This window comes from Rhinichthys klamathensis, unplaced genomic scaffold (assembly GCF_029890125.1).
Source record: "Rhinichthys klamathensis goyatoka isolate OS25496 unplaced genomic scaffold, OSU_Roscu_1.1 h1tg000401l_1, whole genome shotgun sequence".
NCBI classification, from domain to species: domain Eukaryota; kingdom Metazoa; phylum Chordata; class Actinopteri; order Cypriniformes; family Leuciscidae; genus Rhinichthys; species Rhinichthys klamathensis.
The window spans coordinates 1798554-1812196 of record NW_026606902.1 but is presented as its reverse complement, the minus strand read 5'-3'; the positions used below and the strand labels follow the sequence as shown (position 1 = coordinate 1812196).

General features: G+C 37.1%; 1 protein-coding gene across 1 annotated transcript; it reads left to right on the top strand.

The window, feature by feature from the left end:
• The first annotated feature begins 1475 nt into the window (after positions 1-1475).
• On the top strand, positions 1476-13338 carry nfe2l1a (nfe2 like bZIP transcription factor 1a). Its single transcript, XM_056234636.1, has 5 exons — positions 1476-2050; positions 8352-8543; positions 9371-9460; positions 9686-9829; positions 10521-13338. Exons 1-5 carry the CDS (start codon positions 1529-1531, stop codon positions 11736-11738), a joined length of 2166 nt encoding a protein of 721 aa, XP_056090611.1. The 5' UTR covers positions 1476-1528; the 3' UTR covers positions 11739-13338.
• The last annotated feature ends 305 nt before the right edge of the window (positions 13339-13643 follow it).

Below are 13643 nucleotides of genomic sequence, written 5' to 3'. Positions count from 1 at the left end.
GTGCATGTTTGCATTGCTCTTAATCCTGTCACATGTTAGGACAATTTTTTAAATAGCTAATTGTAGACTATTATTGTACGTTAATATTGTGAAATTTAATATTTTATTCAATTAGCTACTCATTTATTTGACCACTTGAACCTCTAATGTTTATTTCACGAGAACAGTTTTGATTACGTTATAGCTGACTCAAGTCGCCTGTTGCCTAGTTATGAAAAAAATCAATAAGTGGGTCAACGGGAGTGTGTCACGCGTTGATGATTGCAGCGATCTTCAGTCTTGTTGACTCGAGTCAAGAAGATAGCAGAAGATTCTCGAGGTTTCGCTGCCTACCTCGCGTGCCTCATTGCTTTTTAAAGTGCAATTTTTCATTGAAATTGTATCCAATAAATTCATAATGCATCCTTCCTAGGGATGAAAGCCTATACCAAAGAAATGTATTTGTGTTCTTTATTGGAAGATTTTGGGTTTTATAATATTAAAAAACCTCCTATTTTTCTTTTTATTCATTCATTTATTTATTTTTATTTTCTTTCTTTCCTTTGTCTTAACTTATTGTTTGGTATGATATGTAGCCTGATGTGACAATTTAATGTAATCTCAGTCTTTGTTTGTAAATCTTTCAGTTATGACTGCCTTTCTAATATTGTTCAACAAGATTATGAATACAAAAAAGCATCCTTCCGCTAGAGAAAGTTCCTGACATAACAGAATGATATAATAGGTGGAACGCTGCATTGACCAATCAGAGGCCAGGAACTTAAAGGGACAGTTCACCCCAAAATGAAAATTCGGTCAACATTTACTCACCCTCAAGTTGTTCCAAACCTGTACGAGTTTCTTTCTTCTTTTGAACTCAAAGGAAGATATTTTGAAGAATGTTTGTAACCAAACAGTTGATGGGCCCCATTGACTTCCATAGTATGGGGGGAAAAAATACTATGGAAGTCAATGGTGCCCCATAACTGTTTGGTTACAAACATTCTTCAAAATATCTTCATTTGAGTTCTGCAGAACAAAGAAATGTATACAGGGTTGGAAGAACTTGAGGGTGAGTAAATTATGACAGAATTTTCATTTTTGGGGGAACTGTCCCTTTAACAATACTTAATGAGGTCTCAGCCTTTACAGTGACCTTGGTTTTTCTCATCAACATTTATAACTTATGATTTTCAATTTCCATTCTAAGTATTTTACATCTCTCAGATGTAATGCATGCCTCTCCCACTTTTTGAAGCTATATTGATAAAAAACAATAAAGATAGTGATTTTTGAAATAGCCTATATTTTTTATTGAGTAGCCTACATTAAAAAAAAAGACCAAACACAAGAGAAGAGTTAATCTAAGCAACAACTCTTTTAATTTGCATTAAAACACTGACTGATAATGTGTTCAATTCTGATATCAGGTTATATCATTCTTCTTCTCTATTTCAGGATTTTGTGGGGGAAAAAATTCCCTATGAACAAAAAAAAAACACTTTTTATTTCTGGAGAGTTTTGAAAGCTCCTGGCACTGTTTTCGGCCATGCCTGACCTAAAGAAGTACCTAACTGAGGGCCTGCTTCAAGTGGCTATTCTTCTCAGTCTGTTCGGGATGCGTGTGGACGTGGATCCCTATCTGCCCCCCATTGGCGAAATCATTCAGGGCCCAAGTTTAGCTCTAACTCAGACTCAATTCCACAATCTCCGAAACATCCTGGATGGATATAACCTGCACCCAAAAAGCGTAGACCTAGACGGGTTCTTCACAGCCCGCAGGCTTCTGAGTTGGGTACGTTCCCTAGACCGCCTGGAGGTGCCAGCCCCAGAGTTGGAGGCCTGGTTGGTCCACAGGGAGCCTGACAATGGAGTCTCCATTCCAGGTCAAGTAGGTCTCCTTGAGGAAGCTGGAGGACTTGAAGATGTGGAGGAACCCTCAGAGCTAAGCATTAGGTTGGGAAATGGAGGAGAACTGGGTTATGACGTCGTTGAGGATCAAACCCTTGGACCTTTGGGGCACATGTCAAGAAACCTCAACCATCCAGACGAAGATGAACTCATTAAAGAGGTAAGCACAAGCAGTGAAGCCAGTGAAAGCTTCAAAAAAGGTTTTCCTATTTCCACCAATGGCCTGTTTTGTGGTTTGTTACATAACAGATCAATTAGTTCATATTTGAAGAATGGAAGTTGGTGCTAGCAACACCCTTCATGCAAGGATGTTTCACTCTCACTAGTGGTTATTTTTTAAACTTTAAAATGCTATAACAAGAGTAAAATAAAACAAAACACATTGTGTCCATTTTTTTATCATTTGGAGACACATTTTGATACATCTCTCAAAAGTTGGGGTCAAAAAGATGTTTAAAAAAAAAAAAAAAAAAAAAAAAAATACTTTTGATCTAGTATGCATTAAAATGATAAAAAGTGACTAAATATAATGTTACCAACAATTTCTATTTTAATTAAATGCTGGTCTTTTAAATTTTCAATTAATCAAAGAATTCTGAAAATGTATTCCTCAAAAACATTAAGCAGCACAACTGATTTCAACATCGATAATAATAAGAAATTTTAAAGATAATAGAAAGACTTAGTTTTTTGAGCTGCAAATCATTTAAGAATGATTTCTGAGGGATCATCTGACACTGAAGACTGGAATAATGATGCTGAAAATACAGCTTTGATCACAGTAATAAATTACATTTTAAAATATATTAGAATAAAAAACAGCTATTTTAAATTGTAATAGTATTTCAAAATATTATTGTTTTTACAGTTTTTTTTTAAATGAAATAAATGCAGCCTTGGTGAAAATAAGATGCTTCTTTTAAAAACATATTGCTGATCCCAAAGTTAAAAACTGTAAAAATATTTGTAAAAGTCAACTACATCATTTAAAAGTCTTCTAATTAGCTATGTATTGTATTTGCCTTCTACAGAGCGCAGAAATCTGGTTTAACAAAAAGAAAAACAATTATTACATCTGACTTTATTGACCTGCCAACTAGGCTTTTGTTTCCTCATGGCATGATTTAAATCGTGCCCTTACAAAATAAGGAAGAGTTTTACCTGTGAATCTTATTAGGTTATTAGCTGATGCATTATACTTGACAGTGAGTTGCAAAATTATGTTTAACAAGAATAAAAAAGAAAAATTATTAACAAACTCAAGAAAAAATTATCACGGTATGCATTTCATTTATTCAGATATTGATAATACACAAGTAGCTTAACCACATTAAACAAACTATTTGCTAATATCAATTCTGCAAACACACACCCAAACAGCACTGGCTCAGTACCAGAAACGTCTGGTCTGGATGTGTTATTTGTTATTGAGTTGGACAGATGCATGTGTCCTCGCCTTTGCCCTGAGGCACAGCTGAGCGTTAAACAACTTCAAACATCTTGGCTGGGTTTCCCCTCCACGTGTTACTTAAGTGTTGCATGTTTGTTGTCCTACTGACCGTTAGAGTTTCATGAGATCCAGAGTATTCTTGGTAATGGGGCTAAAGTGTATACTAGCAAGTTATATAAGTTTCTGTATTGTAAACAATTTCAACTAATAATTTTCAGACTCAAGAAAAAGTCGAAAATGATCAATCTTAGATCTAGGTCCATATTATTTGTTAAACCATATATTGAGCAAATTAATGTCTAAACAGTCATTTAAAAGTATATCAAGGGGTTGCTAATTTTGTTTTGGAGGTCTTTCTACAACAGGTTCAAGGTAAAAAAGATAAAAACGTTAAAAGTTCAACATGAAATGTTAATTTTCTCATTGTATACCCTGTAGCATCACCTCTCTTCTCACAGTGTCTGAAACGGTTCATTAAACGATTCAGTCTCTCTAAACCCCGCCTTTCTGAGAGCCTACTCTGCTCTGATTGGTCAGATGGCCCAGTCTGTTGTGATTGGTCTACTGCTTACAGTGCATGTTGCAAACGAAATGCCCAGTACCATATCCACATACCAAGCTGGAATTATTATTATTATTATCCAGAACCTTTTTTCTCTCTCTCTTTTGGGAGCCAATAACTTTATTTGTCGAGCACTTTGATTTTTGCAGACCTTTTAAACATTTACAAACAGCTATATTACACACTAATAATGTCCTAAAAAGCATAATAGGGACACTTTAAACTGGTTTATCACATGACCCACAGCAGGCTGCCAACATATGCACACAGTGCCCAGACTATTAAGTGTGACTGTACGGCTGCCTGGCTGTGCGCCCACATTATTGACATTTGTGAGAAGCATCGAGTCGCTTTCTTTAGCTTTCTGTTCACAAGCATAAACTCAGCGGGAAAGCTAGGGAAATTTCGACTGGATGCTTTTTACTTTCTGTTCCTTCAATGGGCTTTGAAACAGAGTAAGATGTTACACAGTACAAGACTTAATGAACTCGAATTCCCCTCGAGTAAGGAAGGACCCTGAACTTATAAACAGCTGCCAAGTCCCCTACATGTACAGAGTACAGACCAGATCAAATTTGACACGTTTCCATGCACATGATCCGCAGGGCTATTTCTGAACCAAGAGCCAGTCTAGAATGTACAAAAGGCTGCATATTTGGCCCTATGGCACATTTGACCTGTACTGACTGGCGGCCATGGTGTTCCTGGATCAGACTGTTGACTCTTTTACCCCTAGAGATTAATAAAAGCATGCAATCTGGTGATAAGTTAATCTTTGGGTTTTGTGTGAGAGATGGCAAGTACTAAGCTGATGCTGATTTATTCATAGTTTTCAGTCATGTGACTAGTGCGAAGACTTGGAGGGCAACCGCAGCACAGGCCTGTCAATTTTCCATCTCAAAAAAAGAAAAAGAAAAATATGGGAACAAAATGTTTGGGCACTTGTGATCCACAGGAAATATTGTTTGGTGCATCTTATGTTTCTGTTATTTGGTTGTATTTTCCTGTTTCCTGTGCCATTTTGTAGTCAGTTTGGTAGTTTTCTTGTTGATTAGTTCTCTGTTTGTTCCCAGGGCACAAAACTGAATGTTATATTCCTATATAGAGGCCGTACCTTGCCAGAGGAACATAAGTTTCTCTGCTAGACCCGATCCTAAATCACGATGGATCCAGCAGAGAAACTTCTGCTCCTCCGGCAAGGTACGGCCTCTATACAGGAATATAAAATTCAGTTTTGTGCCCTGTGAATTTAACTGCTCCATTCAAATGAATACATATTTTTATGTAAAACCTTTTTTTTAAGTACACATCAGTAATGTCTGCATACTACCTTTCACAAACATATGTCTTAAAGCAAAGGAAATCTTGTCAGAAACTAGTAAATTACATGTTATTTATTTAGTAAACTAAAAGGTAACCTAAATGTAAAAAAAGGCAAATGAGCATAGCATGCACAATTAAACATCAACTATTAATTAATACTGATAAATAAAAATAAATAAATAAATAAAACTCTTAATATCGCTGATGCCGATATATTGTGCATCCCTTATAGGCTATCTGTTATATTTGCAGACTTCTATAATGTTAGATCCACACAAGAGAAGTCAATGGGAAGGCCAGGAATCATTACGATATTATCGAAAAATCCCCCTCTCGAATTCCTGTAGTTCAAACAAGGGCACGTACTTGACTGTGCGAGCTTGTTGTAACCCCAAATATAAACTGACCCCTGTTAGATATGCCTGAGCATGTGCTGGCTTGGCGTCCACAGCACCACCCTGGCTTGTTTTGTAATCCGAGAAGACATGCACATTTGCTTTCGCAATGCCTGTTTACCGGCTACGGATCAAGTGTCTAGGCCCATCCCCTCAAAATGGACTGAACGGACAGTACATTAAAGACATCTTACAGCTCCACATACCTTAAGCCCATAGGTAAACAGGCAGCTGTGACCTTGTCAAACCCTCTCTGACTGAGCATATAGGTGTGGAAGTTGATTTGTCCTGATTAAATGACAACCTAATCTAAACTATAAGGCAGGGGGGACTTGAGTTGTTATTCCCCTAATGCCAAAACATATTAGTCAACCAATGATAGTCACGAGGACCACAGGGGTCTGTGGAGGCTAAGGGGACTTCCAATAACAACCGCACAGACACAGAGACCAATCGTTTTCATTAATCACGCTCCCGCACAGGGAAAGGTTAAGTCTATTTATAGCCAAGAGATGTCTGTTGTCTGTAAATGTATAGGTTCCATATAGGCCAAAACATCACCCATCTGGATGATCATTACATGCAAAGTGAGATATTTCAAGCCTTTATTTGTCATAATTGCGATGATTATGGCCTACAGCTTATGAAAACCCCAAATTCAAAATTAGAATATTGTGAAAAGGTTTTCATAGCTGTCAGCCATAATCATCTAGACTGGTTAAAACCAGACCATTCTCAGTTGTAACTGAGTTATGGTCTGGCAAAGCGTCATAGACAAATCATTTCCAGAGGGGCGTCACCAACGGACGTCGCGGATAGACCTAAAACCAATCAGAGCGATGAAGGAGATGACGTATGCAGAGCGGCGGAGAAACATCTCCGAATGTTGTTCTTTGCTCGGTTTTTAACAAAAAGGAAACGTTCAAATCGCTTAAAACAGACGCGATAGCTGATTCGAACGAGTGATGTTCGACGGCAGCATCCATCTTTGTAATGTACGCTACAAAATCTGCTAAAAAATCCCAACGCTGTCGTCATCGTGTAAAGCCCGCCCCAGCGTTTCTGATTGGTGCCTCGATTTCAGCGGATTGGAAATGAGATTGAATGAGCTCTTTGCCAGACTAACTTTCAGAGCAAATCTAAATTTGCCGGAAGTTGTCTGGGTTTTCCCAGACTAATAATCATCAAAATTATAACAAAAAAAGGCTTGAAATATCTCACTTTGCATGTAATGAGTCTATAAAATATATTAGTTTCACCTTTTAAGTTGAATTACTGAAATAAATGAACTTTTGCATGATATTCTAATTTTTCAAGTTTCACCTGTATATATACATATACACACACATTAGATATACACACACAATACTGTGAAAAAGTCTTAGGCATGTTAGTATTTTCACCAGAAACTAATGGTTTTAAGCCAGTTATTCAAGTCTTCAAGTGTCTTGGAGACGTTGCCGCAGTTCTTCTGGATTTAGTCTGTATCCGTTTTTTTTCGGTTTCTTCATAATCCCAGACAGACTCGATGATTGTGAGATCAGATTATATCAGCTGTTGTCAGACTCCTTGTGCATATAAAAATCTCACAGGATTATTACAATTAATGGCAAAATAAATGTTTGGAAATATAAACTGATATTTCCTACTGACAAACTACAGCAAAAGATATAAATAACTGGCTTAAAACCATTTTTTTTGTGTGAAAATACTTACGTGCAGAAGACTTTTGCACAGTACTGTATATATTTAAAACCAACGAAATATAGGCTATAGCATGAAAAATACAGATAATGATAGTCTTGATTAACTGCGTGAAGGCATTGAGCTGTGTAATGTCTGTTGCATAATTCAACGTTTTTCTCTTGGTAAAATAATTAAAAACTTGCTATAAAACAAAATGAAAACTGTACAATATAGCAGAGCTCGACAATACAGACTGCCCGGGGCCAGGGTGAACGATGCTCACGACAATTGACGTAACTGTCACTGTCCCGATTCGGGCCAGTGTTGTATCTTCACGGAAGTTTATCCTTTGCACGTGTTTTAAAGCCTTGCCAATTTAAATATTCAAGCACAAGAAAATGCGAAAGAGAACTCAATTTGGTACTCCATGTGTAAGAAGTTCTGTGCGCATAGATCTAACTTTGAGCCCCCCCGAAAGCTGAATCTCAGACATCGCGAATACTGAATCAAGTTCTTTTTCAAGTCTTCTTGCGCTTGAATGGACAAATTCACACAAAATTATATCAAAACGCCCATCTCGGTGCGCATCCTAGTAAACACAAGTTATGGCTTGAATGAACATAAACAGTTGAGAAATAAAACGCATGTGTGTATCAGTATATTGGATCAGTGCAGCTCTTAAAGAGACAGCAGCTTAATATTGCTGCTGTGATTTTAATGTTAAATAAAAAAAAATAAAAAAAAAAAGACAAAAATCGCTCACTACTCTTGATTAAATACCTTTTGTAACTTTAATAAGGATTAATATATATTTAATTTATACAGCTGTGTCATCTTACAAATTTTGTTGAATTTGTTGAATGTTAAATGCATCCAATCCATGTTCAATGATGATTTGAGGATGCAGCAATAAACTAGTATACCTAAGTTAATGCATGCATTTTTTAACTTAAAACCGCAAATTTAAAACACGATATTAATATATATATATATGGGAAGATGGACAATTTCCGATCCTTACTAGACCTTCGTTTTGCATTTGCAGGAGGGAGATGGTGTGTCTTTCTTCTGGGAACAAGAACCTCAGCAAAATGTCCACCAGGAGCAGTTGGAAAATGCAAGAACACAACCACTCAGCTTGTTTAATGAGGAAGAAGAGGAAGAGGATGAATTTATGGTGGATAGCTGGAGGAATACAAATCCATTTCACAACCAGATGTTTGGAGAGGATCTACAGGTGACCGTGAATAAGGCACCAAATATTTAATATTTAGATGTATGATTAAACCAAAATATGAATAAAATATTTTATATATTTTAAATATTATGAAAGAACAAAATACTAAACTTAAGGTATTTATCTGACAAACTTATTTGGCAAAAAAGGCAAACTACAGCTACATGTTTTATTTTACTATGCCAAAAAAAAAAAAACAGGAAAAACAAAAAGCTCACATGAAAAAGCATATATAGACTACAACATAATTAGTTATTAATATTTTGTTGGTTCTCTCCTGTTTTTGCATGCGTTCATAATTTCTTCGTATAACAGCATGGACAAAAATTGTCTGCACAATTTGGCTTGTTTCATTGCTTTATCACAAATAAAACAAATCGACTCCAAGCACAACTACGCGATATGCTTATGAAATCTTTAAGAATTTTTTTAATAAGATTTGAATAAGATTTTATAGGCCAGACATCACTTTTGGCCACTACTGTATTTCTTAAATTTTACATTACCGGTATATTCTATGAAACAAGACACTTAATTTTGTCTTTTTTTTTCAAATTCTTTTCAATTTGCAGAGAAATATGTACCATGAGCTAAAGTACTGACATTTTGTGAATAGGACACAATATGTAAAACTGAATTAACATATTGTGTAAAAAGTAGATTTCGGCACCGAATGTTTTGCTATTCAGTGCTGCTTCTGACCTTGATGAAGACTTTCCACTTTCCAAAGAAGTGCAGGATGAGTGTCATAGCTTGACCTTGACAGATAACAGAGTGATATGGGTTTTATTTAACAATTTCCTCCAGCTCACTCGCTGCTCTTTCAGTTGTCAGGTGTAAGGGACGACGCTTCTCTTGCCATTGAAGAGTGCTTGCATCTCATCGATGACAACTTCGCCTCAGAAGAGGATCCAGAGGTGAGAACCTAATCTAGAACACAACGTTTAATCTTTTTACAGCAATTAATGCAGTAGGAATTGTTTGAGAGAGAGAGAGAGAGAGAGAGAGAGAGAGAGAGAGAGAGAGAGAGAGAGAGAGAGAGAGAGAGAGAGAGAGAGAGAGAGAGAGAGAGAAATATCTTTTGAAATGAAATTCAGGCTTTCCAAACTCGTTTGAAAATTTTAATGTCTTAATTTTCTCAGTTGACAGGTCCTGGTTTACAGAATGTAGGAGAACATGCACTTCCGTTTCAGAGGCCACTCATCTCACCCTTGATGCCTGAAGAGGAATCCACATTTACCTTAGAGCAACAGTGGCAAGATGTTTTGGCCATCATGGAATCACAGGTATGCAAATGCAAGCATCTTACCGTCAAGTCTCAAATTCAAGTTGATCACCAGTGCTTCAATGAACATATGTGACGCGCTCTATCATTTTGAGTCGTAGCAATGAATAGTTTGAGAAACACAATAAGCAAAAAACTGTTTTAAATGTTATAAAGTCTCAGTTTTCAAATGTATGGCAATTGTTTTTTTTACAGGATTAAAAAATTAAATGCCATTTTGACGCCCTTTAATGTGGTGAGACAGATCATTTTCCGTGTTCCACACCGTCATGTCCGCACAGCTTTCAAAGTATACTCAACCGTGGATGGACGCCTTCGATACATGCGCAGTACAATTGCTTTTTAGGGCCCGTTCAAGTCGCATCTTTTGCGTGCTCAACTTCGTCATTTTAAACATAGACATGCAACAAGTGCTATCACAATAGAGAGCAAAGGCATTGTGACGCGCTTGTTTTTTTCAGGCCATTTTCTCATAATTTAAACAAGGTTTTTTTATGATAGACAGCAACCATTTAAATGATATCTTGTCAAGGATTTGTTATATCATAAAAAACAATCCCTTTTTCATTCAGGCCTAATGTTTTTATCTCAAATTGTGTTTCTGGGTCAAAGATTCAAAATGATGGACCAGTTCACGTGTTTTATTGATCTGGCAGTCAGAGAACCTTTTTTAACTTCTCTTATCTCTATAGGACATGGATATAGCCGAAACAACAGGCGATTCCCCCCTCAATATAAGTGATTCAGACAGAAATACTGGATCCATGGACAACTTTATTCATCAGGATGTTAGCCTTCACCGAGCCCCTCTGCCAAGATCCACTGATGCACAAAACAGCGTCACCATGGAAGAAACCTGTCGGATTAACAACCACCCCTTGCCAAACCTCAACATGGACACCCCTGCTAATGTAGAAACTTTTGAAGACTCTGATATCATAGCCCTCCTTACTGGGACTAGCCTGGCAAGCCCTTTAGATCCTCTGCTAGAGGAAGCCATGCTTGATGAGATTGGACTAATGGATTTGGCCCTGGAAGACCTTGACGAGCAAAACCAAGCAGATTCTGACTCTGGTTTATCCCTGGACTATAGCCAAAGCCCTACCTCCAATATTGGATCTGAATCTTCCAGTTCCTCATCATCATCTTCATGCTCTTCATCACCCTCCAGCCCAAGCCCTAGTTTGATACCAGAGGAAGGTGCTGTGGGCTACACCCATATCAAGGAAGAGGATGGAGCTGTGGGTGGCTTCATGCCAGAACAAACCAAAATGTGTCAGTCAAGTTTGTTGGAAGCCAGGCAGTTCCATCGTCTTCCTTGGCTCGAGCACATCGGACACGATCATACCTACAACCAACCTCAAAGCCAGAAGAATCCTCCAAAAGATCTCTTCGATGAGTCTAAAGAGAAAGTGCTGGAGCATCTGTCCAGCCGGGATGAGAAACACGCACAGTCGTTGAATATCCCGTTCTCCAACGAACGCATCGTAAACTTGCCCGTTGAGGAATTCAATCGTTTGCTAGCAAAATATCATCTCAATGAGGCTCAGCTCTCACTCATCAGAGACATTCGCCGCAGGGGTAAAAACAAAATGGCTGCTCAGAACTGTCGTCGAAGGAAGCTAAATGTCCTAGTGGGATTGGAGCGTAATGTGGATAGCCTGCGACGCCTCCGGGTCAGACTGCTTAGGGAAAAGTCAGAGATCTTGTGCTCCATCAGGGAGATTAAGCAGCTTCTTAATAGCCTGTATCAAGAGGTGTATGAGAGACTAAGGGAGGAACAGGGACTGCTCTACTCTGACAACAACTTTACGTTGCAGCAAGACTGCACCAGCCCTGTAACATCCCAACGCAGATCAGATTCACACTCCAGACGCAAACTTAGCAAGAGACAAAAACGCAAGAAGTGAGGAGTCTTCAATGAGCTGATGTTGATTAGTTCTACATGCTGGTTTTCCACAGTTCAAAGGAATTTTACACCAAGTAGGGTATTTTTACCCAAGAAATCATCCTTTAAGATGTCATATACTGTGTAACCACATAATACAACTTGACTGAACTTTAAGTTCCACAATGTTAATTTAAAGGGCAATGTGTGTTTCCTTGATCTTTTGATGTAAAAGACGTTTAAATATACTCTAAAACAGACTGTAAAGGGCAGCAAATGTGCAGTGTGTGTCTGAGGCTGAATCTAGCCAGAGAAAGCACTCAACGCTGTAGCCGATGTCAGATGTAAAGTGGGCGTTTCTGAAAGGCACAATACCAAATATCAGACCGTTTATTTATAAGGGCCACAGAGAGGGTCCCCTCCTTTTCCAGCAACCAGTCACTGATTCACATGAGATTACAGCAAACGACAATCAATTGCCAATGGAGAAAATCACATTTTTCTCGCTCGGTTTCACTTGGATGTCACAATAGCGAAGAAAAGACTATCGCAACATTCATGCGGACATTAAGAACCAAACTAGGAATATGGTAAATAGTTCCCAAAAAAAACAGTACAATAATCCTGTGTTAGAATGGCAAATTGTGTTTGGAATTATGCTTGGAATCCAAGTATTGAAACAAAGTGATAATGCGTTTTAAATATTGCTTACTGGTTTGATAAAAGTGTTGGTTTGCCATCTCATTATAGGGAACACCATACAATGAATGTACATTTAGTTTTGAGCTCGATTAACCTTAACTAGATAACAAGGCTGTAAAGTTTAAGGATTTTTGACCCACCATGTTTTGAGTGAACTGGAATTCTGTCCTTGAGTTTGTGTGGTTTATTTTAAATTGTATTGATGTAACGGTTTGATGAAATGTTAAAATACAGAACTGGTATTTGATTTTATTAATATTTTGAAATACCTTGTAAATAATTTAAACCTTTTTATATTCAATTGTTTATGTACCTTGTGATTAATATTTTGCAGTGAATTTATGTTCTTGGTCACAAGCTCTTTTGTTTTAATTAAAAGCTATTTATGGTCCTGAATTTTCAATTTCTTTTCTGTAAAATAGGACCTTAATACAAAGTACATTTTTAAACAACATTTCTTAAAATAATCATAGATAAAAAAAAAAACAGAATTAATACAAAAGTTTAGTTTATTGAACAAATAATCATCTCCCCCTTGAAAAAGTGAAAATGAAAGAAAGTAACATGCGTCAAACAGTACACTTTAAAAGAGAAAACAGACAATCAGAGAGTAATATAATGCAGTCACATTACTGATTGTGTACAACTATAAGCACTTCAGGCTTCTCTGGTACGCAGCAGAAGAGTATGCCACTATTAATACCATATTTAGCGAAAAACGTATCCAGTGATCCAAGCACTATTTTAACCAATGCCAAAACATTTTGAAGAGCTTCATTACACTTTAAAATGAACATTACCAATACTAACATGTTTATGCTGGTGCAAAAGTCGTACTAAGAGACCTGATCTGTAGCATGGTAATGTTGATGAGCTTTTGTACCTTCACTACACATTTACGTTTATGGAAAAAAAAGAAAGAAAGATGCATTAAAGCTGTGTAGTACATTCTAATTCTTGAGCACCGCCAAAGAGAGTAAAACAGCAAAGTGTCCAACCTTTCATCAATGTTTTCTTAAGTATTCTGAGCCAGGTCTGGCACTCCTTGAACAGCCTATAAAACTTGAAAGATCAATCTGAGAAGCTGGAATCTAAAGAGCATATTTACTCTTCACACAGTAATGCAACTGATAAAATACACTGACAGCTAATAGTTAAAAATAAACGTTTATATAAGATTATGGGAAATGCAGTTTACTAAGCTGACTAGAATTGATCAAAAAAC